The 23,335-nt window shown below is 40.0% G+C and overlaps 1 protein-coding gene across 5 annotated transcripts in view; it reads right to left on the reverse strand.

Annotated features, from left to right (window-relative positions):
• The window catches only part of EFCAB11 (EF-hand calcium binding domain 11), a 144,295-nt gene that overhangs the window by 60,453 nt on the left and 60,507 nt on the right, over nt 1-23,335 (reverse strand). The window contains exon 6 of one of the 5 annotated variants that reach the window (XM_058567527.1): nt 22,703-23,008. The exons of the other annotated variants lie outside the window; for them this stretch is intronic. Within the exon in view, the coding sequence (XP_058423510.1) occupies nt 22,912-23,008 (97 nt within the window). The 3' untranslated portion in view covers nt 22,703-22,911. Of the gene's footprint in view, nt 1-22,702; nt 23,009-23,335 lie in introns of those variants that run through there. 5 annotated transcript variants of the gene reach the window in all.

Raw genomic sequence — 23,335 nt, forward strand, 5'->3', positions numbered from 1 at the left:
AACCGATAAACAAAATGTGAATACATACAATGGAATATTACTCAGCCTTTAAAAGGAAGGAAATTCTGACACAATATGGATGAACCTTGAGGACATTATGCTAAGTGAAATAAGCCAGTCAAAAAAGATAAATACTTTGGGGTTTTACTCACACAAAGTACCTCAAGTAGTCTAACTCACAGAAACAGAAAGCAGAATGGTGGTTGCCAGGGACTGGGGGGAGGGGGAAATGGGAGTAGTTTAATGGGTGTAGAGTTTCAGTTTTGCAAGATGTAAAACTTCTCGAGATTGGTTGCACAACAATGTAAATATAGTTAACACTACTGCACTGTACACTTAAAAATGGTGAAGATGGTAAAAAACAAAAACAAAAACAAAACCACATAAACAGGACTCCTGTTTCAAGCCTCAGAGGAGTACATCTAAAAATGAGATTTGAGTATCCTTCATATCGAGGAGCCATCATTCATATTGAGAGCCTGGGGATCAGGATAAAGAGATGCACATCTGAAGAAAAAATGCTAAAGTAAGAGGAACAGGAGTGGAGAGTTCCTTGTGGCAGATGGAAAAGTAACTGAAGAACACGCAGATAAAGACCTACAGGTCATAGGGCATGAGAGCAAGATGACCTTTAACATAAAAATGGAGAGTTGGACAAAAAAAAAATCATCCAATGCCAAAAAAGTCTGGAAATTAAGAAGCAAAAATCCAAGGTTTCATGAATCTCAAACATATACTGGAAAATTTTAAAAGTCGACCAAGTCCCTAACATCAGTTGAGCTTCAAACACATCACACATGTTTACTAGTTGTCATTAAGCCACAAAGTCTTGCTATATCACAAATAGGACAACTGGTGTATGTCAAGATCAAACACGATACAACCTTCAGAAGATTAAGCATAAACAGTGAAGATGCTCTTATCTGAAGTAATCTGGACCAACAGTTAATCAGCTCATTTTTAAAAGTCTGTTGAAAGGGGGAAACACACAAAAAATGGATACATACAGTGGGGGATGTTATGGTGGACCGTTAGATCCTCCAGCTGCTAGGAGTGTTACCTGCTGCGAGTTCATAGCTGAAAACCTAGTGGGCTGCACCCTCAGCCAAAGGAAACTGCCTTGTTCAAGATGATGGCCCCCTCTCCTGGGGGGCAGCCCTCCCCCAATGTCTGGTCAATGAGGGACGACAGATACAAATTGCCTCTATCTGCCACATCTCTGAAGGGTGGTGGGCACCAGCACTACGCAGGGTATTGGCTGAGGCCTGAGCTGCGATTCTCCTTCTGTTTGTTCTGCTTCCCCCACTCCCATACAGGCCTGGTTCTGAGAGCACTCCCCAACAAACTTCCTGCATGCAAATCTGTGTCTCAGAGTCTGTTTCCCAGGGCCCAACCTAAGACACATACATAACTTACATGTTTAATTTTAAATTTAAAATATAAATGTGCATTTATTCCCTGATATTTTGATCTATGTCAAAGCCTTCATCTTTGAGAACTGGTCATGCTTTGTCCCCTTTCTTGTATAAACTACACCTAAAATGAATTACCCATGATTTCCTATTTTGGTTTCCTAAAAGTATGAAAACCTAAAGACCATTGAAAAACAATCTAGATGTGGAATCCCTCTCAATTTTTTATTCCCCACCCCCCAACCTTTAACAGTTATCTCACTCATAGCTAATGTGACAGATTTTTAAAAATTTGAAATAAAATACACATAACATTTACCATCTTAACCATTTTTAAGTGCACGGTTCATTTATATTAAGCACATTCACACTGTTGTGCAACCATCACCGTCATTCATCTCCAGAACTCTTTTCATCCTGCAAAACTGAAACTCTGTACCCATCAAATAATAACTCCCCACCCCTCTTACCCCTCAGCCCTCAGCAACCACTATTCTGTTTTCTGTCTCTATGAAAATAACTATTTTAGGTACCTCAGATTTTTTTTTTTTAGTGACTAACCTTTATTAAGTCTTAAAACTTAATTTTTACAGAAAAAGCAGCTGTCTTTTTGTACTGAGATTCTATCTGTTTGCCTAATATTTAATTACATTACATAATCACAAAAACGAGTTCAACTAGCATAAATAGCTTTGAGAACAAACAAACAGGTTTGGGAACAAACACACCCCAATTAGTTGGAGGAGAAGTACATGGTGCACTAGAGAGAAGCACCCCCATTTCACGTATTCGACATGCTGTGGGCATCTACCCGATTGCTTTGCACAGGGACTAGAAGCTTCCTCTAAGCTAGAGAACTGGTTAAGACAGCCTCTTCTACCGTATAAAAAGAGATATTGCTGGCATTTATTGAGTACCTCCTATGTGCCAGGCACTGTGTAACTTACATTATGTCAACTAATCTCCATAACCCATAAAATATTATCGTCTTCTTTTTATGTACAGGAAACCGAGGCACAGAGAGGTACTCAGCAATTTATCCCAAGTCACACCACTAAGAAGCGGCAGCGCTGAGATTTTCAAGTTGGTGAGAATCCAAAGTCTATCCTCACTCCACCTGCCACACTGGCTCTTCAAATGAATATTAAATAAAAGGTGTAACAAGATAAAAATACAGAAGTGATCCTCTGTTTTCTACTGGCATCATACAAAATGACAAAATATGTCACATCTAGTTTTTTTAAAAGACTCTAATTTAACATACAAGGGATGCACTTAAATCCTCATAAGAAAGGAGCGTGGGTAGTACAATCTGCAATTGTTATTTGTTTACCTAGGAAGGATTTCAGTTAATTAAAGACAGACGAATTAGGCAGTATTTGTAAGGAAAGGACTGAAGTCAGACATTTTAATTATGCTATCAGATTAGCACACCAAAAGAGAATAAGCTGGAAAGTTTATAGAATATAATAAAAGCTAAGTGTGTTACGTCTCAGGATAACTCTTTGAATCAAAAAAAAAAAAAAAAGAGAGTGAGCACATGTAAAATAATTCATAGAGTCAGATAGTAAGTGACTAATCAAAGATGTTTCATTACAACCATCTGTTATCAACACCCACATGGAAAAACCCAGATAGAGTTTTATTAGAAGTATTTTTCCAAGAAAATAAAGCATGAATTTGTGGCTGTCTTTTTAAAAGAAAAATGAATGACATTTCAAAACAGATATAGACAACATTGAAAGCAAACCAAAAAAGAAAAAAAAAGGAGGTATTTAAGATTGCCAAATAATAATGAGCAGAAACAAACTCTATGTAACAGCCTACGGGACACGTGGCAGAGAGAAGGGCTCTTGTCTTCCAGGACAACATGATAGCTCCCTTCTACATCCGCGTGCAAGAGGTCACTCATTGCTCCCCTCCTCACCCAGGATACTGAGAAATAAAGACTGCAGCAGAGATTCCCAACAGAAAAGCCCCGCAAAGAAAGGCTGCCTGCACCAACAGGCTCTTTTGTACTAACCAACAATCTATGGGGCCGGCTCCGTGGCTTAGCGGTTAAGTGCGCGCGCTCCGCTACTAGCAGCCCGGGTTCGGATCCCGGGCGCGCACCGACGCACCGCTTCTCCGGCCATGCTGAGGCCACGTCCCACATACAGCAACTAGAAGGATGTGCAGCTATGACATACAACTATCTACTGGGGCATTGGGGAAAAAAAAGGAGGAGGATTGGCAATAGATGTTAGCTCAGAGCCAGTCTTCCTCAGCAAAAAGAGGAGGATTGGCATGGATGTTAGCTCAGGGCTGATCTTCCTCACAAAAAAAAAAACAAAAAACAATCCATGAACCAAACATCAACAGACACACACCGAAGACCCAGGCTCTCTCCCAGACATCTCGGGACAACTTCTCTTTCCTCTGACCTCGATGCCTATTTCTAGATAGAACACCTTCCCCAGGAGTCCCAGAGACAGACACACCACAAATTGACATCATCATCGACCCCACACCTGCTCCTCCTCTTGTGTCCCCTGTCCTACTGAATGAAGCCGCCATTGACTCAGACCCCCAGGCCCGAGGCCTAGGAGCCATCCTCAAGGCCTCTACCTCCCTCCACCACACATCCTATCGCCAGGGTCCTGCGGATTTGGACGTGAAACATCACTTGAGTGCAGCCGCTCTTCTACCAGCCCCCTGGTTCAGGACCTAGACTCCAGCAAGAAGACCTCCTCCTAGTCCTGATCAATTTGCCCAGGGGGTCTGATACACGATCTCCTTTACTGAGTGCCTGCTTCATATCTAAATACCACGCTCTATTCCTTTATCACTCAGGGTAGAATCCCTGGAAAAAAATGAGAAAGAAGAAAAAGGCTTTCCCTTTGCACTTTAGATGTGAGGAATTTTCAGCATTCCACTTAGAGAAGGAGGAACAACAGCTAACACCAAAAATTCGCTTGTCGCCCAAATACAATAGGCAAGCTTATTTTCAAGATCCTTTTATCCGATCAACAAGCTGTTTCCTTCTGGCAGTCTCTCTCAAACTACACTGATTCATTCTGGATAAACACAGAAATACCTCCAAAGTTAATTTCTCCCGGGTAAGATCTGTGAGGATGCTACTTGGGCTCCCAACACAGTTCCTTCCCAGTCTTCTTGAGAGCATCACACTGAAGCACAAAATACAAACCGGGCTTTGAACCCCAAACTCTGCCATTTATTATGGGGCTTTAGTCAAGTTATACAATATTATAGAGAAAAAGAACATAATGATATTTACTTATAAACAAGGTTTGTTAAATTCAACAACAAACAATAAAGATCAGCCAAGGGCCAGGCACTGCCTTGAGCAGGTGGGATTCAAAGAAGAAAGTCACAGCTCAGCTCCTTAGGCACTCCCAGTCTAGTGGAGCAGACAGATGCAGACCAAGAACTGTGACAACATACGTAAATGCTAGAATCAAGACGTGAGAAAGGACACCAGGGAGGGAAGACTGCCTGGGGATGATGGAGAAGAATTGAAAGAGAACTTATTTGAAATGATATAATTATGCAAAAACCCAATACCTGATACCTGGCTCACTTAATAAACGACTTTTGGGCCGGCCCCGTGGCTTGGCGGTTGGGTGCGCGCGCTCTGCTGCTGGCGGCCTGGGTTCGGATCCCGGGCGTGCACAGACGCGCCGCTTCTCTGGCCATGCTGAGGCCGCGTCCCACATACAGCAACTGGAAGGATGTGCAACTATGACGTACAACTATCTACTGGGGCTTTGGGGGAAAAAATAAATAAATAAAATTATTAAAAAATAAAAAAATAAAAAAAAAATAAACGACTTTTGGTTGATTTTTTTTTAACCCCCTGTTTGGGCTTACAGCTGTTACTGACTTGACCTTTCTCTTGTCTTCCTGAAAGTTCATTTTTGGAGAAGCTCTCATATAACTGTAAAACCCTTCCCTGAAGGTTTGTTATTTTTGGCACCTGCTCTTCTAATCACTCATGAGCGCTGTGTAAGTGGTGCTCACTGGTTCATCCAGAAATTGGGCAGGTTTCTTAAACCTCTTCCCACCTCCATTAAGGAGGCTTCTTAGAGAGGATAAGTTCTGAATTGTAGTCTAGACAGGAAAAGTTTGTAGTCTGGAATGCAGAGAGAAAATGACATCTTTGGATTCTAACACTTCATAAGTTTCACCACCGTACCTCATTAACTTATACAAGAGAATAAAAAGGAAGTAGACACTGGAAATAATCAAGTGGAAACCAGAAATTCTGATATCCAACTTGTATTCATGGATAAGAAATGAAATAAATAACTTGGATCACAGATGCTTTCAGACCCTGGACAAAGTATCTAAGGGAGGAAATAGAGTTTTATGTGATAGGCTGTTATCCGGATGCCAGGTGGTGAAGACACTCATGCAGCCCTGATGAGAGGGCCTCTTGCAAACAACAGGCTCTGATATGCCAGGTGTCTGAGTGAGCCACCTCAGAAGTGAATTCTCCAGCCCCAGGCAAGCTTTCAAATGACTGCGGCCCTGGCCAACTCTTGAGTGTAACCTCCTGAGATGACATGAGCCAGAAACACTGGCTAAGCCACTCCCCGATTCCTGACCCATAGGTATTATGTGAGAGACTAAATGTTTATCGCTTTAATCTTCTAAAAGTCAGGGTAATTTGTTACTCAGAAATAGATAACTAAGACACAGGTCAATAGGGTATGAGTGATAAGGTTTTTGTATTCAGGATAGCATAATTTTCTTAGTTAAAAAAAAATTCCCTCAATTGCTGTTCTCTGGAGCATAGAGAGAGGATATACGTGATTGCGGGTTTTGAGACAACACAGAGTTAATGCTGGTTCTACTTCTTTCCCCCAATTCACATCCCCCACCCCAATCCCCCACCCCAAAGAAACTATAGTTTAAAACACTAGAGTTACATGACTAAAGAAGAGCAACGGTTGTGACTTCTTAAAGAACAATTTAAAACAAGGTATATGGCCAGGCAGTACTAATGAAAGCAAATGACTCATCACCAAATTGTAAGAATTGGGCAAATAAGTGAAGTAGTCCTAGCCACAATTATTAGGTAACAAATCATGAGTTTTGAATTTTACCAGTACTGGTGGTTTGGGCACTTTCAATAATTTATTTCATTTATTGAAAAATGGGTAGTGTGAATTAGTATTCAGAGGTTCAAGGTGTTATATCTGTAGCTAGAAGAAAGAGCATTTTATTCTCATTTATTATCTACTATTTTTCTCAAAACTCAGATTCATTTATTCACAAACATTTACTGTATACCTAATAACTGCCAGAAATTTCCCTCAGGCTTGGGAATGAACTGATAGAAACTACAGTCTATGTCCTCCAGGAACTTACAAAGGATAGGCTAGTGCTTCTCACATGAGCATCACCTGTGGGGATATTTCGAAATATGAATGCACAGGCCCATTGCTAGAAACTCAAATACCAAAGACAGGGGAGTGAGACCCGGAGCTCTCCATGTTTTTAAACTCACGGTTGATTCTGATGCTTAGTCTGGTGGTTCTCTACCACCAGAGTGGACAATAGCACAGTACAGTCATCCTTCGGTATCTGTGGGGAATTAGTTCCAGGAATGCCCTCGGATATCAAAATCCAGGATGCTCAAGTTCCTTATATAAGATGGTGTAGTACAATAAATACAGTCAGCCCTGTGTACCCGCAGGTTTCACATCTGAGGATTCAACCAACTGCAAATAGAAATTTGAGTTGGTTGAATCCACAGATTCAAAACCTGCAGATACAGCTGCAGAGGGCCAGCTGTACCTCAAATATTTACTGAGCACCTGATCTGTACCGGAGGTGCTGGATGCTAGGGGTACCACCATAAACCAGAAAATAGGCAACACGAGATTAGAAGGATAAGATTAGAGTCAGCCACATGAATAGGAAGATGATGTTGTGTCCTAGGCAGAGCATACAATGCCTTTAGGGAAGAGGGAGGCGAGAGCGCACAAGGAACCTGATCACATCTTCAAAGGTAGATGACTAAGTTAAAGAATAAAGTAGTATATTCACGAATTCTGAGATTTTTTTATTTGAAAGAGACCTAATTGACCCTCTAAGACAATCCTCTCACTTCATACTTGAAAAACTCTAGAGGTTGACCTCCCAAAGGTCATGCAACAAAGAAGGGAACAGAACTTAGGTCCTGTGACTCTGCTTCTAACGTACTTTTTTCTTGACTGGCTCTTCTTAGGAGTAAAGGATGTCTTCAAGAACCAGAACAAGGCCAAAGTATATTTCTCAATTCTAAGAAGCTTGTGTTGTTACTATAGGCACACTATCTCAGGAGCTATCAATCTGGGGTGTTTTTGAAAAGATACAATCAAAGAAGAAACTGCAAGGTAGTGTAAAAAATGTCTTTGAAGCTATTTCGGTTGCTGTCAGAAAATGTTTGAATTTAAACTCTAGTAGGCATAAAATAAGCTTACTGAAAACACTAGTTTTGGAATCTGAATCAATGACCTAGAAATCCCAGAGAAGGATAAGCGAAATTTTGAAAGAGTAGAATCAAAGAAAATAAAAATATTATTTCCAAAGGGCTTGTAAAAAATAATGTTTTTGGGTTACAATGTAGAAATAGGTACATTTTAAATCTACAGGTATTAATAATATACTGGCATTTTGTTGCATAACACTAGTCAGGTAAGGAGTAGATTTCCTTCAAAGGGTTTTTATTACTGGAAATAACTGAAGGATCTTGTATTATAGTCTCACCAATAACACAAACTCTTCTCCCTTTTCAGGGTCTTTGCCATCTGGCATCTACTTCCACCACTTTTCTGGAGTTCTCAAAGGTCAACACTTTGTACATTTCCTGTCCAAAACCAAACTCAGACCTCTTATTTCTTGACTTCTCCATTCACTCTGTCTTCTTGAAACACTGTCTTCCCTTTGTTTCCATGAAACTGTAGGTTCCTGGCTCTCCACTGACCATTCCTTGTCTGGCTTCCCTCCTAACCATGGGCATCCTCTGAAGGTTCTGCCTGCTCCACTTCTCTTTTTAAACCTCCATTTATGCTAACACGATACCATGATTCTCTGACTTGCCAAGGCTTCCCAGCCCTTGGAGCTAACCTTGACAGTTCTCTTTGCATTGCTTCTCAACATCCAATCACCTTTTGAGGCTATCACATTCTTTCTGTGTAACATTTCTAAGATTTGACCTTCCCTTCACATGTCCATCTCCTTTACCCTGGAAACAGGACCTTGTTGATTAAGCCCTAGTCAGTCAGAATGCTTCCTGTGGACCAGCCTCTTCATTCTCTGGTACATCCTGCAGGCTGCTGCCAGATGAAGGCCTTTCTCATCCTGTCGCTTCATTGTCCAAGAAGTATTAGTTGTGCTGCTGAATCCAACCTCAGTGCCCCTTACCTGGAATGACTTTCCCCTTTGCAAGCCGAATCTAGTATTTTCTCCAAGATCCAACACAAAATTCCTCTTGGATGCTGCCTTCCCAACCTAACCCCCTTCCGCACTGAATTTTTAATTTCCTTAGCAGTCACGTCTGGATCCCACTCTCTCACATTCGCTTATTGCAACTAAAGAGCAGTTCTTGTAGAGACCACGGTAATGGAGAGCCAGCAAAAGAGTCTCCAGAAATGTTTGCTAAATTGAACTGAATTACACCACAGCTCTGTCAAAGCTTAATTTTAATTATATAAAGATGGAGGGAAAACAGAAAGTACATCTTGCTTCAACTGTACAGTTATTACTTTAATTTCTTAAACAGTAATAACAGAAATAAATACACAATAAAAGCATTGTTTTTTAAATTAGAAAAATCACTGGAACAAAATCTTTAAATATTCTTCTTAGTTTTTTCTCCTCTGATGTTTTAGATAGATCTTATCACTCTGAATAGAAAGGGGTCTTTTGGCATCTGAGGAGCTAAGGATTGATGACAATGGGTAGACTCAAATATGTGAAGGATGAATTGTGTTCAAAAAACCGTGGGTCAGAGAGATATTTTCCAAATGGGAAATGAATTCTGACAGAAAGCTGCCTGCTGGGAAGTGAAGGAAGGCTTTGAAAAGCTAGTAATCATGATCAAATTTTAGCTGTGTTGACTAGTCTGAAATACACATGTGGAATCTACAATATATAAGTTGTTCCAAGAAGAACTTAATTACGCAGAAGAAGAAGCCAAAGATCTTTTAAAATTTGAGCATCCACATCATCCAATGTGCTAATATGTCACAGAAAACAGGTTTGTCTTATAAAATAACTGACGTTCAAGAGTTCTTCACTAGGCTTATAAATCTTACCTCCTTCATATGAAGGTTAGCTCTTGGCTGGGTAAAATTAGCAGGAAGTTGCTATAATAAGATTGTTCAAAATCACAGGTGAAGATGAAAATCATACATATGTACCTGTATCTAATTTCCTCTGCATTATTTCTTTCTAATCATATGTGAAATGTTGTTTTCATTCAAGTTGAGCACTGTCCAAAGCTCCAGGGATTCAATGACCCTTGTCCCAAAGGAATTCACAGCCAGATAGGGGAGCTCATAGGCTTGGTGGAAAGAAATGAAGAGTAAAGGACAGGAAATAACTAAAAGGGAAGAAATAACACCAAATGGAAAATTTTAGCTTTACTCCTAAATTTATTAAATGAAGAATAATCCAACAACTCAGTGTTAAATCAAGTCAGGCCAAGACTACAGTGAGTAACAGTCCCAAACATTTTAAGATACTGCAAAATTGTGACTGTGTAATGGAACAGTTTTGAGAAACTATAGATAAGAAATTGTTCCTACATTTATTTCATAAGAAACATAACTGTTGGTATTTTTACTTTCTAGTTTGCTTTTGGCAATACTTTCTTCATCGTTATTATATCATTATAAAACAATTCACAAAGACTCACGGGGAATCATTATAAAGATATTGGAAAACACACAAATGGTTGGAAGTGATCCATATGACCAAATCATAACAATTCTACAGGAAATATTTATACAATAAAGAAGATCTTGGGATTAAGCAACATGCTCTAAGAATAATTTTAGGGAAAAGAGAATAAAATCCAACAGCAAAAGCAAACCTACTTTCTGGCCTGGGATGCTCGCCCCTTTCTTGCCAGTATCTGCACCTCTCCCATCCTCTGCAGGCCTACCCCTCCCCCCAGCAATTGTTCCCTTTTCTGAACTCCTTATTTCATCTCACCCAGTGGAACTAGGCAGTGAATAACCTGCTACTATTTATTTTCCATGTTTTAGCCTTTCTTCCCAAATAGATCATATGCTGTTCCCTGAGGACAGGAAGTATATCTTCTATTTCTCTGTGTCCCCAGCAACTAGGAAGCACCCTGCGCACGATAAATGTTTGTTGATGAGGATGCACGTGCTCACTTTAATTTTTATATTTATATGAATATTAACAAAATATAGTTTGTTGAGAAGAAAGGATCTGGGGTTAATATTTTTAAATGCTACATATTTTGCCTTATTTGGCAAGATTTCTGAAGAATTCAATGTAGCCTTGAATTTAGACAAGTAAAAATTGTAAGAAATGAAACAATTCCCATTAAAAAAGTGAAAATTCATTTATTCTGAATTTTAAAATCTCTTTAAACTGAGATGAAATATATAGAGAACAAAAGATCATCAAACCTTTCATTAACCAATAACCCTTATTTGCATCTCCTTCCCCTCCTGCCAAACTCCAGTTTACAAAGTTATTCTAATACATCCTACAAGGAACACTGTTTCAATTTCTTTAAATAACAAATAGTTTTAAATAATGCATATCTGCCCTAAACAAACAGATTCTACATCTTTTTTGAATTCCACCCACCACAACCACACACAGCCTATTTAAACTATAGACTCCCAGGTTCAAATGTCTATGGCACGGGAGTATCAGAGACAAAAATCACTGGATAATGTGAGCCATACTAGCAGATTAGGGACTGTCTAAGTGTGTCGGGGGAAGGCTGGCATGGGGAAGACAAGTTTCAAGGACTCTCAGATGGCCCCACTGTCCACTCTAAAAACAATTCCTTTCCCATCTGCTTACTGATGCCCACATCTCTTTAATTCTACAAGTAGACATAAGGCTTAAAATATAAACACCCCTATGCTGTCAGCACTGTTTGGCCTTCCCTAGAACCCACTTGGCCCCACCGCCACTGCTGGTATCCAGGATCCCTGTGATTTGGGAGGGAAGGATCCCGCCTGTGCCTACAGCTCCAGGGCTGTGCTCTGCCCATCAGCAGGATGCCACCCCCTTGCCTGCGGTGACTGGTTCTTGGATTAGCAGACACTCCTGGCCCTAATAATAGGTTCAGGGGTGTCCCACGACCTTAGAGAGAAGTCCAGGACTTCTGACCCTCCTTGACGTTGAGGATGTGAAGCCTGGGGCTGCTGCAGTCAGTCGCAACCAGAAGGGTGTCTGGCCAAGATCCCAGTGGACATAAGGGGTGAGGGTGAGGCTGAAAGAGTACCAGAGTTGCGGAGCCCCAGCCTCGACTGAATAACACCCAAGCCAACCCCACCTCTGCAGGGTTCAGCTGTGAGGGCCAACACATCTCCTTTATCACCTAAGGCAGTCTGAGTTACAGTTAGCCACGCTGTACATCCTACAGACAGATTCAAAACTGCATCATAAAGTTCCCATCAGTCGTATCAGCCTGAGCTTTTCTCGAAATCAGGTGTTGATTTAGAGACTGAGCCTTGGGCATCTGAAGCGAGAAGAGACGCCCAGAGAAAAGGAAAAGGCATGTTAGAAAACGATGGCTGGGGTCTGAAACATTTTTTAAATGTTACTTATCCCGCCATTTTGCCTAACCCTTGGTTGTTAGGGAAGCTGAGTTTGAAAAGAGATGAATTCTTCAATTATGGGGTTTTAGACACTGTGTTAGAGGTGATTGGAAAGGTATTTTGGAGAAGGGGCCTTGCTGGGCACCCCTCAAATTACAAATAACACAGAGGAGGCAACAACAGCATCTCTCTGCCCCCTTCAGATCTGAACAGCCCTCTTAATAGATTTCCCTCCCCTCAACCCCAATTACGCACAGAGTCAGGGCCACACAGGATAACCTGTCGCTCTTTCGCTTAAAATTCTTAAAGTCAGACTCCAAACTTTTGAGGTTCCAAACCCGCTACAACACCGGGGGATAGAGCTGCGTCTCTCCGGCCTCTTCCAGGCTCCCATGCCCATGTTTTCTCTCTTCAAGCCTCACCAGCAATTCCTCAAAGCCACCAAGAATCTTTCCTCCTGGGTTTCGCACACACTGTGCATTTTGCCTGAGACGCTCTCTGCATGGCCAGGCCAGGCCCTCCTCACCCTCTTCATTTGGCTGACCTGACTTGATCTTCAAGTGTTTGCTGAAATGTTTCTCCCTCAGAGAAGCCACCCCGACCCCATGTCTCTCAGGACCCTGGTTATAACCAGTCATGATATCTTTTGGTTTTCTAACATAGCAGGTAGAGAGATTTGTGATGATGTAGTTTTACTGTAATTATTTACCTAAGGTCTACCCTCTTGACTAGACTGTACTTAAGTCTGAAGGCAGGAACAGGCCTACTTGCTCATCACTGGCTTACAGGGCCTGAATTTGCTGAATGACCATGATTTCGCTCTCTGTTTAGTGCGATGTCTCTGTCTCCTTCCCTAGGCCAGAGTCCATGCGTTATACCAACTCCCTTATATATAACTTACACCTACAACTGGTCATTCATATCCTCAGTCAATACTCCAGTCCTCTCCAGTCCCCTCCCCAAACTTCACCTCTACCCGTGGAGCTTCTACTGCTGCCTCACCATGTTAATTTTCTAAAACTAACGAGTTCAGAGGCAGCACAAGGAAAGAAGTGATGAAAAGCAGGACTGGCCTAGGGGAGCTATTCCCAGGGACAAACTCTTCTGCCTCCCTAGTGATCCTACCGCCCAAACATAAGTTCCCTTGCTCTGCCTTAAGCTCTCATTTCACTTTTTTCTATGCCTTGAATAATCTATGCTTCTTTGATTTAATAAGCATTTAATAAATATTTTCTTTTAATACAAATGCCTCTGAGAGGCTTAAGGGACTACAAGCTATGCACACTTTAGTATGAATTAGTTAAAGCAAAATGCTTCCCCACTAACATCCAAGTGAGATTAGCTACACTGAGGAAATGAGAGTTTTGATGGGGTGGGGAGAAGGCAAAGCAGCGGCTGGTGATTTTGGAGCAGTGTGATACAAGGACACTGGGAGCCTGTGAGACAGGAGGGCAGTGAAGAAAGAGTGAGCCCAGAGCCCCCAAAAGCAGAAGAAGGGCTCCCCCTCCTTTTCCTTCTGTATTTTAGCACTAATAGGAGCCACAGGCGTTAGGGTATGAGTCATCCATACTAGGGATTAAAGACGTCTGGTGGGCTAGCCTGGGAAAGTAAGCATCATTTTATTACATTGTCAGGGCATTACATTCCAGGCTCCAGATTCAACTTTCTCAAACTTGAGAAACCAATCCATTCTTAGTTGGGGCCTATATTTTCTTTGTTTCTTCCAAAGGAGAAAACTCTGAACTAAACTCATTATAAGGGTGCAATAAATACCTGTTTAACTGATAGATCAACCGTGTGCAATCTGATCGCTAAATCAAAGAACCTGGCCCCTGAGAAGAAACCCAGAAGCACTAAATGAAAATAAAGGTTTCTTTTTGATCATCTTCCAAGACCTTCATGTAGTTTGTAAGCTGGAGTGGCCTGCATTTCAAATTATGCATTATATTTCAACCATTATTGCATATGAGATTGTGTGGTCCTCAGGAAGAGTTTATGATATGAAATATTCCTACTACGAGGAAGATATTTTGATTTCATATCAAGCACCATGAGAATAAGGCATGTATATGTATACATCGAGATAAAAGTACTTTATAGAGTCAAGTAGTGAACTGTCTTTTCTGAAATGCTCTTCTGAAAGCATTGCAACTGGGGGTTCTCAAGCACCAAGTCCTCATCTTCAATGATGCTGCCAGCCTGACGTACCTCCTCGGGGAGGCTCCTCCTGCTATCTCTACACTACAGTTCCTTGTTTTAAGTGCTCTGAAAGTCAGATTAGAGTATTTATTTGCTTATTTTTTTCTGTAGCTGAATAAAGACAAACCTGTAAGCTAAGGATAAAGACACTTCAAACTCTGCCTTTGAAGGCCATTTCACGTTAAGTAATTGACTTCCCTCATAGGGACCAATTTTAAATCAGGAGGGAAATAACATTCAGACCTTTCACGAGAACACCAGAGACCAACACTATACAAACGCTGCTTGCCTTCTTATAGGAACAAATGTGTGCACACTAGGTCTCGTTCCAGCATGTTAAAGAAATATAACCATGTTTAGTAAAATAAAAATATCTTGAATGTGCTTGTTCTCTCCCCATTATACTTGAGGAATGTTAATTCCAGCCTATCCAAAAATATTAACCACCCAGATACTGAGGACATCATTTTGGTGAGAAGAAAAAGTAAGGAATTCACTAAAAAGAGGGGTAACAGGATCTCAGCAATCTCTACAGAGCTTGGGCCACTTGTCCTTCCTACATAACTTCTGATCGCCACAACCCTGCGGCATTCTGACTTCCACCACGTAAAAAAATTCCATACACTCACATTATATTATTAGAATTAATGGATTAAACGACAAGGCTCTGCCATTGTTTGAAGCATGAGTTTTAGAATCTGTAGAACTGAGTTTGCATTCTGGCTAGGAGAACGTGAAAAGTTCCTTCACCTCTCTCTAAGCTCCTGCTTCCTCAACACAAAATGGAGTGATGCTAACAACCACCTCGGGGTTGCTGTAAAGAGCAAATGAAACAAAGCATGGAAAGCTTTGGTCTCCAGCAGGTGATAAAAATATTTAGCTAGGAGTATGATAACAATATCCTAAAGGAGACCTCATAAAGAACCTAGTGTTTTAACTCTCAGGGTCAGCTAGATCAAGGAGCATGCCACCCTCCCACACATGAGAAGGGCTGGAGTTCCCAGAGGCCTCGTTTTGGGCTAAGCTGTCAGCAAGGAGCTGTAGTCATTCTCAGGAAGAATAAAATTCTCTTCGAGTTTCGCCACCTGAGAAAGGCTTGAAGAACCCTTCTCTCTCCCGATAAGATAGAAGATGAAATTAGGAAGGGAATTAAGATGGGCTTCCCCATTCCCTACGGACAGTGAAGTTGGTAGAGTACATATAATATTTTCCCAAATTTCTCAAATGCCTGGGTAATGTCCCCTTGGCATTATAAATATAGAAACTGTTCAGAGTCTGTTTTCAGCATAGAAAGTGTTTACAGTCTGTTTTCAGGAATGAGAAAATCAGCTGTATCTAGAATTAGACACCAAACTAAATTTTTAATTAATCTTAGCTTAGGCAAATATGAGAGCACTTAATTTGCAATAATTTCATGATACATCTACTATCTAAGAAAGGTCAAACGCCAAACCTCTCCAGGATTTCTCCCACAAAGGCATGTAGATATATCATTTTCCTATTGGTTCTTATGGGGTTTTTAAGGGAAGATATTATCCTCTACTTTACTAAACTCAGTATAGGAATGTAACAGATGTTATGTAATTCATAGCAATCCAATAATTCTAAACTAAATTTTCCTAAGCTAGTGGCAAAAACTTATTATGTAATAGTTGATACATACAAAAGAGTGCGTATATGTAACAAATAGCTGCCTTATGAAGCATGATGGTAAAACCAAAACATGTGAACCCACCTCCAACTTAAGAACTAGAAACTTACCAATATTGTTGTAGCTACCTGTGTGCTCCTTCCTGATCTCAGCCCTATGCCTCGCCTTCAGAAGTAATCACTCTCCTGAATTTTGAATTTATCATTCCCTTGCTTTTCAAAATAATTATTTCCCATATATGGACCTTTAAATGTATATTATTTAGTTTGGCTAAACGCTGCAAAAACTTTGAGACCTTACCTCCAAATGGATCTAAAGTTTGCACCATAGAGTGCAGGAGCCTTAAGATGGCTCAGCTGTTGTCATTCTTTTTACCAGGCATTATGTGCCCTGCCCTCATCTCCCAAGAGCACCAGCCAAAGTTCTAAGGATTCTCCTGGTTTCTGCCCATAGCAGTCACAAATTTCCCTTCATTCTCACTCAGCATAGGTGTCTGTCTATATAGCTGTTGTCTGAAATGGGGGAGAACTTTCTTCCCACCCAATATGAATCTTCATACTATACTAGCCCTTACAAGAGAGCTGACTGGAAGCTGCTGCCATATTGGTGAGGAAGTCCTCCTGCCTGGAGCAGAGCTAGCAACAACCTGGATGTTGTCTGGGCAGCTGTCTATGAATCTATTGCAACCACCTTCCCCATTCCTCTTCATTAACAAGTAACAAAGCAAAGGACCATTAAACTGCCTGGTTGACCATATATTTTGGTCAACATATTTGCTACTAATTCCCATGGACTTCCTTCAAATCCTGTGAGGAACCATGATTTCCTCATCCTTCTTCTGGAAAGCCATGTCACTGTCAGCATCCCATCCTTGTTGATTAAACTATTAAGAACTGTGAAGGATCTGAGAATTCATCCTCCTTGCAAAAGGTAGCCTGCCACAGTTTCACGGATGCTGGCAGAAGACCCAGGACTGCTGGCGCGTAGACAAAGGACTTTATTACTCTTGGTAGAGCAAGCAGCATGAGCATCAGCACATTTGTGTCAGTTCCTTTTACCCCAAATTCTATGGGGTGATGCAGATGGGCCCAGATAGACGCCTGCACACACAGAGGGTTGCATTATAGAAGAGCAACTTTGAGTTTAGGGAGCCTGGGTCTTTTAAAATGGTCAGTAAGCATGCCTGCCTTTTGTTCTGGAAGGAGACACTAAGTCTATTTTCTAAGGTTGTTCACTACACAAACATCCTTGAAAAGATCTTCTGGAACAAAGGGCAGTCAGTGCCTCACTCACAAGATTGTAGAAACAAGAGAGGTCCATAGGGTCCCCATAGTCTCCCATCATCTGTTACACTTCAATTAAAAATTTTATTTAAAAATTTTTTATTGTATGATTGCTTTAAATTTTATCTTGAACCCTGAAATGGCAGTCATATTTACAGAGCCTCTTGGAGGAATATGTGTCTTCGTGCAACAAAGGGTTTCCAAAGAGGTGTGTGTTTATTAAGGTTGACAAATATGAGGTTTATACGTTCAGGCATTCACAAATTTTGAGAGAATCTTTCTGACTCCGTTTTTTTCTTCTAGTAGGCAATAACAATAATTTTGCTCTGTAATATTAGCTTGGAATTTAATTAGTAATTCTAAAAGACATAAAGATCTGCTGTGAGACAGAACCATAAAAGTACCGAAAGTTCTAGCCAGTGTTTGTATGGCCAGCAAGCCTCCTTGATGTGATGTAAGCGCATCTCTACAATGAAGCCCCTACTTTACATTATCCTACAATTTGCACCTTTTCCTCCTAAAACCACCAGTTTTCCCATGTTACTAATGTACTGACCTCTTCTTTATAGTACCCTGTAACTCACACCTTTTTTTGAAGTCCATCATATTCCTTGCATTACTAACAGACTGACCTCCCCTTTATATTACCTTGCAATTTACACCTTCTCCCCCCGACTCCAATAGATTTCCCAGGTCACTACTAATGTACTGACGTCTCACAATTTGTACTGCATTTCTTGCCATTTGTACTCCTTTTTTCGGAAAAGCTGCATTTTTACTGTGTGTCTAGGGCTAAAGAACAGAGACTGCTGAGAGGCAGTGCTCTGGACTTCACTCCAACCCTCTGGACAGGGGTCCTGGTTTAGGAAGGCGTTCGGAAGTGATTAAATATGATGAGCTGGGTCCTGAGCTAATGGCTAAGTAAATCATGAAAAAGAAGATGTAAATTTTCACAGGGAGAAGGTGGCCATCTACAAGCCAAGGACAGAGGCCTCTGAAGAAACCAACCTTGGTGACATCTTGATCTCAGATTTCTAGCCTCCAGAATGGGAAGAAAATAAATTTCTGTTGTTTAAGCCATCCAGTCTGTGGTGTTTGTTATGGCAAACTAAAACAGCATGGATCAAGGATGGTGAGAAGGTAAAAATCTGAGATGGACTTAGGGGGTAGAATAGACAAAATCTAGTGACCAGTTGGATATAAGTGGTCAAGAAAAGAAGTTGGTTTAGAGGATTCTGGTACAGATAACTGGGTAGATGACGATACTGTGAATACAAGAAAAGAGAAAGATCAGCATGGCTGAGGTAAAAGACAATACAAAGCATTTAGAACATGTGGAGTTTGAGGGGTCACTGGAGACACTCAGAGAGAGGTGATCAGTAGGAGATGAAGGTATGGGTCTGGAATTCAGAAAACAGGACTGAGATAAAAACACGGAACTGGGAGTCCTCCACATGGAAGTGGAGGCTGTAAATGAAATCTCCCAGAGAAAGTATATTGGTAAAGACGAGAAAATTGGAAGAGGCATGTAGGCAGAAGGACATCCACTGAAGGAACTAGAAAGGAATGGCTGTTACAGGTAGAACCAGACCCGGGAACAAGCACTGTCACAGACAGCAAGGGAAGAGGGTGTTCCAAGGAGGAAGTGGTCATCAGGGTTGAATGCTGAAAAGAGGTTAGAGACTGAAAAGTGTCCATTGAACTTGACAATTAGGAGATTACTGTCAAAATAATTCAGTAGAGTTGTTAGAGATGAAAGTCATGCTGTACTAAATTGAGAAGTGAAGAGACTGGGGGTAAATGAAACAACAAACACAGATGACTCTTGTAAGAAGTTTGGCTGAGTTAGAGCTAGAGGTGACACAGGGTCCAGTGTGGGTTCTATTACTATTATTACCAGTAGTGGTGGTGGAGAAGGAGGAAACAGTACTACTAAGCAGATGGGGCTGCAGGGGTAATATCCTAAGGTCAAAGGGTGCTGGGCCTCTGTTACATGTCATCTCTCCAAGACTCAATCAAACATCATTCTCCCATTTGGGCTGGCTGATTTGGAATGGAGCAATTCCCGTTCAAAGTATGCTTATGGGTGCAAGTAGCCCATTTGTGGATAATTCCTGATGGGCTCCTCTGCAATGTGAGGTAGGTTATATTTACTTGATATTATGAAAGAGTAAGTTGGGTCAGGGGAAAGAAGAGGGGACAGTAAATCAAGAAGGTGGAAAGGAACTTTATCCCCTGGCAGTGCTGCCTGTCATGGCTAAAGTTAGGTGAATTCTAGTCCTCGTCTACACATCTACTCTCCCACCAGACTGCAGGTTCCCTGCCTGCAGTGACACGTCAGTGTTGTAACCTAGAGCACCCGCACAATGCAGGCACCCTTTGCATTGCTTCCAGTGTTTACACGGTCAAATCTAAATTCACATATTGGAAATGCGTTCTATTTTCACTGCTGAGTATGGGATGAATCGACTTATTTTTAAATGCATCTACTCGCCTTTAGAAGGAGCCCAACCAATACTGAATGAAAGCTCTACCATGGCAGTGTAGAGATCACGGCCCTAGAAGCAGGTCTGCATGCCCTGATGCCCAGGTCCTGCTTACAAGGCAAGAATGAACCCAGTGAGTTTCCACATCTCATGTCTACATCATCTCATGAGACTAGGATAGGTCAGGGAGGGATGTGTAACTGAGACAATCAGAGACCAACTCTCTGGGTGGGTGACCAAAATTATTTTGGGGCAAAGTCAAGGTTACATCCAGGGAAATATGGTAATGAGGCCAAGAAGAGGGTTTTAAAAGGCAGAATAAAGTAGACTGGATGGGGATAGTATTTAGTACACGAAATTAAGACAATTCAGAACAAGGTGGCTATGAAATATTTGTTTGGGGCTTAAAGTGCACATTATCTCATTTCATTGATTCTCAGGACGACTTTTTCCACAATTTAAAATCTCTAAAATTGCGATGCATCTTACAATCAGTGGTATCTCAGCACTGTGTCATAGCTGAATGGGTAGAACTTTTCATTTCATTAGTGGTACATAATATGATAGTGCCCTAGAATCAATGGTGTCTCAGACTTCATGATATGGTACTTTATTCTGCAAAAGGGTATGGCAGTTGTTTTGACCTGCTGCTTTAACTAAAAGTACTCAGCTTTAGCAACGGGTAAATTCTAAGTACTATCTCAAAAACAGAGTGTCTCAAAAGGCACCCCCTTCCTATATTAAAACACTGAGTAAGTATTCTGAGAGCCAACTGTGCACTTTAATTTACCACTCTTAAAACAGGGAGCAGTAAGAACTCTAACTGGCAGAAAGTGCCGTTATGCTATATCATAAAGTAATGACATTCAGGTCCCCAAGCTCAACGATTAAAAGAGGCTGATCATTACCATTTTTTGTTCAATTGTTTCTACGTTTGTAATTAAGTCTGTGCCTTCTCTCCAACACTGTGCAATGTTGATCCCTTACTACATGGGTTGGGGGAAAAAGACTTGATACTCTACTATTTCAAAAGACAGAAGAAAAATTCTAGCTTGCAGTTGGGACAACCAAAAGACGGTTCTGAAGAATATTTTGAGACAGTAATTTTTCACCAGATGACTTTTGTGGTAACTGTGGTATTTTGGGTTTGTTTTGTTTTCAGTGTTTACAAGGTCAAATCTAAATTCACATATTGGAAATGGGTTCTATTTTCTCTGCTGAGTATGGGATGAATCGATTTATTTGCTTATTTTTAAATGCATCTACTGGCCTTTAGAAGCTATTATTTACACAAAGGTACTTTTGAACTTAACAAACAAGTTGGATGCTACCTACTGTCCAAATATTTTAAATCAGGTATTAGATATGTACAAAGCAACAATCTACATCCAAAATAAAAAAAAAATGAAAGATGGAAATCATTGTCAAATGCTTTCCTAAATCATATTTTAAAAATAATCATTTTCACAGCTTTTTTATCATACTGAGTTAAAATATATTTTCTTAAAATATTAAATCACATGAATATCTAAATCTATTTTCAATGCTTTATATAAAGACTATGGAGTACATTTTTGACAGCAATCAATATGTCTACTTTGGGCAGTTATTATAATGGTTATTACAATTCAGGGTCTAACTATTTTTTAAAATTGACCTAAGAGACAATTAACAAATGTGAATATTTATCTTAACTTTCTTTGAGGTCTAAATTCACTTTTCATCTTGGCTTTTCTCATTTTCACCTTCTATTTGATGACTTTACAAGGCATATGTCTCTTTCTTCCTTTAATTGCTTTTTGTACTTCCTTTTTCATTCTTTTTTTTAAAAAAATTTGCTTGTTGCTAAGCAATGTGCATAACATTAGGATATACATACATTATCTTTGAACACTGTCTACTTGGTATTATTTTCCTCTATTCCTTTACCTCATTTGAAGTGACCTAAACTCTACTATCTGTTTTCTTTTGACCTTTCTTTTTGCCAAAACACATTTCCCCATCTTCCTGTCCTTTGATCATTACTCAGTAGCTATTGTATTCAATATTTAGCCCCATTTTTTCTATTCTCCATTGTTTTTGTTAAGCTCTGGTGGACAGACTCTTATATCATATGACTATTTTTCTTTTTAGTCTACTCTCTTTATCTTACTTCTTTCATTTGTATTTAAAGACATTAGAAAGACTCCTCTTCTTTTATGAAATTGAGGTCCCTTTCTATTATTTTCCTTTTATCACTGCTGCTGTTCCAGATGTTGGTTTCTTTCAGTACCATAGCACCTGTTCTTGCTCTCTTCCTCATCTCACTTATTTACTTTAGTGATTATATTATTAACTATGGTACAATCCTATAAAACCACATCACTCACTCAAATTTGTTCTATTTTTCAATGAGCTACAATGCACTTAATTTATTTAGCTATGGTAAGCTGCCAAAAAAGAGCCCCCCAGAAAAACCAAGCAACAAAAGAACAAACACCTCAATTACTTACAAACATACACCATAATTTTCTTTTATATGCATATCTGAATAAATATTTTTGAAGAACACAAAGAGCACACTTTACTTGTATCAAACCTAATTTGCAGGCTAACTTGCACTGCTGGGCTCACATAGGCTCTCGTTCCTACTATTATTCTTGGAGATGTGATTTTGAAGTAGGGTGTAGATGAGTTTATGATTCAGGATTACCTGATATTCAGTTGACTCACTCTGACCACAACCTTATAAGGTCTTGCTTTTTCTAATTATAAAAAGAGAAAAGTGATGATTCTTCCCCTATTACAACACACGGATGTTACAGAGTTACAGCAGAACTTTAAGTGAAATTCACTATGTATAAACTCTCTGGAACAAAGTTCTTCTATCAGAAATGTCAGACGTGTATGGGTACACGTGTTAGCATTAGTATATCCTCTTTTCACATTTGACCTATCAACAATTTTTCAATTTCCACTTATTCTAACTTATGCAAGTATAGCTTTCTTAACGTTTATTGTATAACTCCTTTCTCTTGAATACTGGACTGCATCGCCAGATGAAGGGTTCAAATGAACTGAGCTCAGACTCAAAGGTTCTTACCAGATGTCAAACTGGTCATAAACTGAGAATTTGCTTCCATTTTTCATTTCTTTTGAAGAAGGTTTATAATATGTTGAAAAATAATAATGGAAACTAAATAATAAAATGGAAAAAAAAAATAAATGTTAATTATTTAAAAGAAAACAAATGACAAAATGTGCCAGCTATGTCTATCTATAAACTCTATGGCTTACTGAGAGGCAGTTAGTTTAGTTATTAAGAGTATAGGCTTTGGAGTTAGTTGGGTTGGTAATCTTGGCTATTTTGCTAAAATGAAAACTAATATTACTTATGGGGCAGCAGAATATAGTCATGAAGAATGTGAGTTTGAAAATTTATAAGGAAATGCAATGAATTGAGAACAGTCAAGAAAATTCTAAATAAATTACAAATCTCTAGGACTTACACTACCAGTTATCA

Source organism: Diceros bicornis, chromosome 24 (assembly GCF_020826845.1).
Source record: "Diceros bicornis minor isolate mBicDic1 chromosome 24, mDicBic1.mat.cur, whole genome shotgun sequence".
Lineage (NCBI taxonomy): Eukaryota > Metazoa > Chordata > Mammalia > Perissodactyla > Rhinocerotidae > Diceros > Diceros bicornis.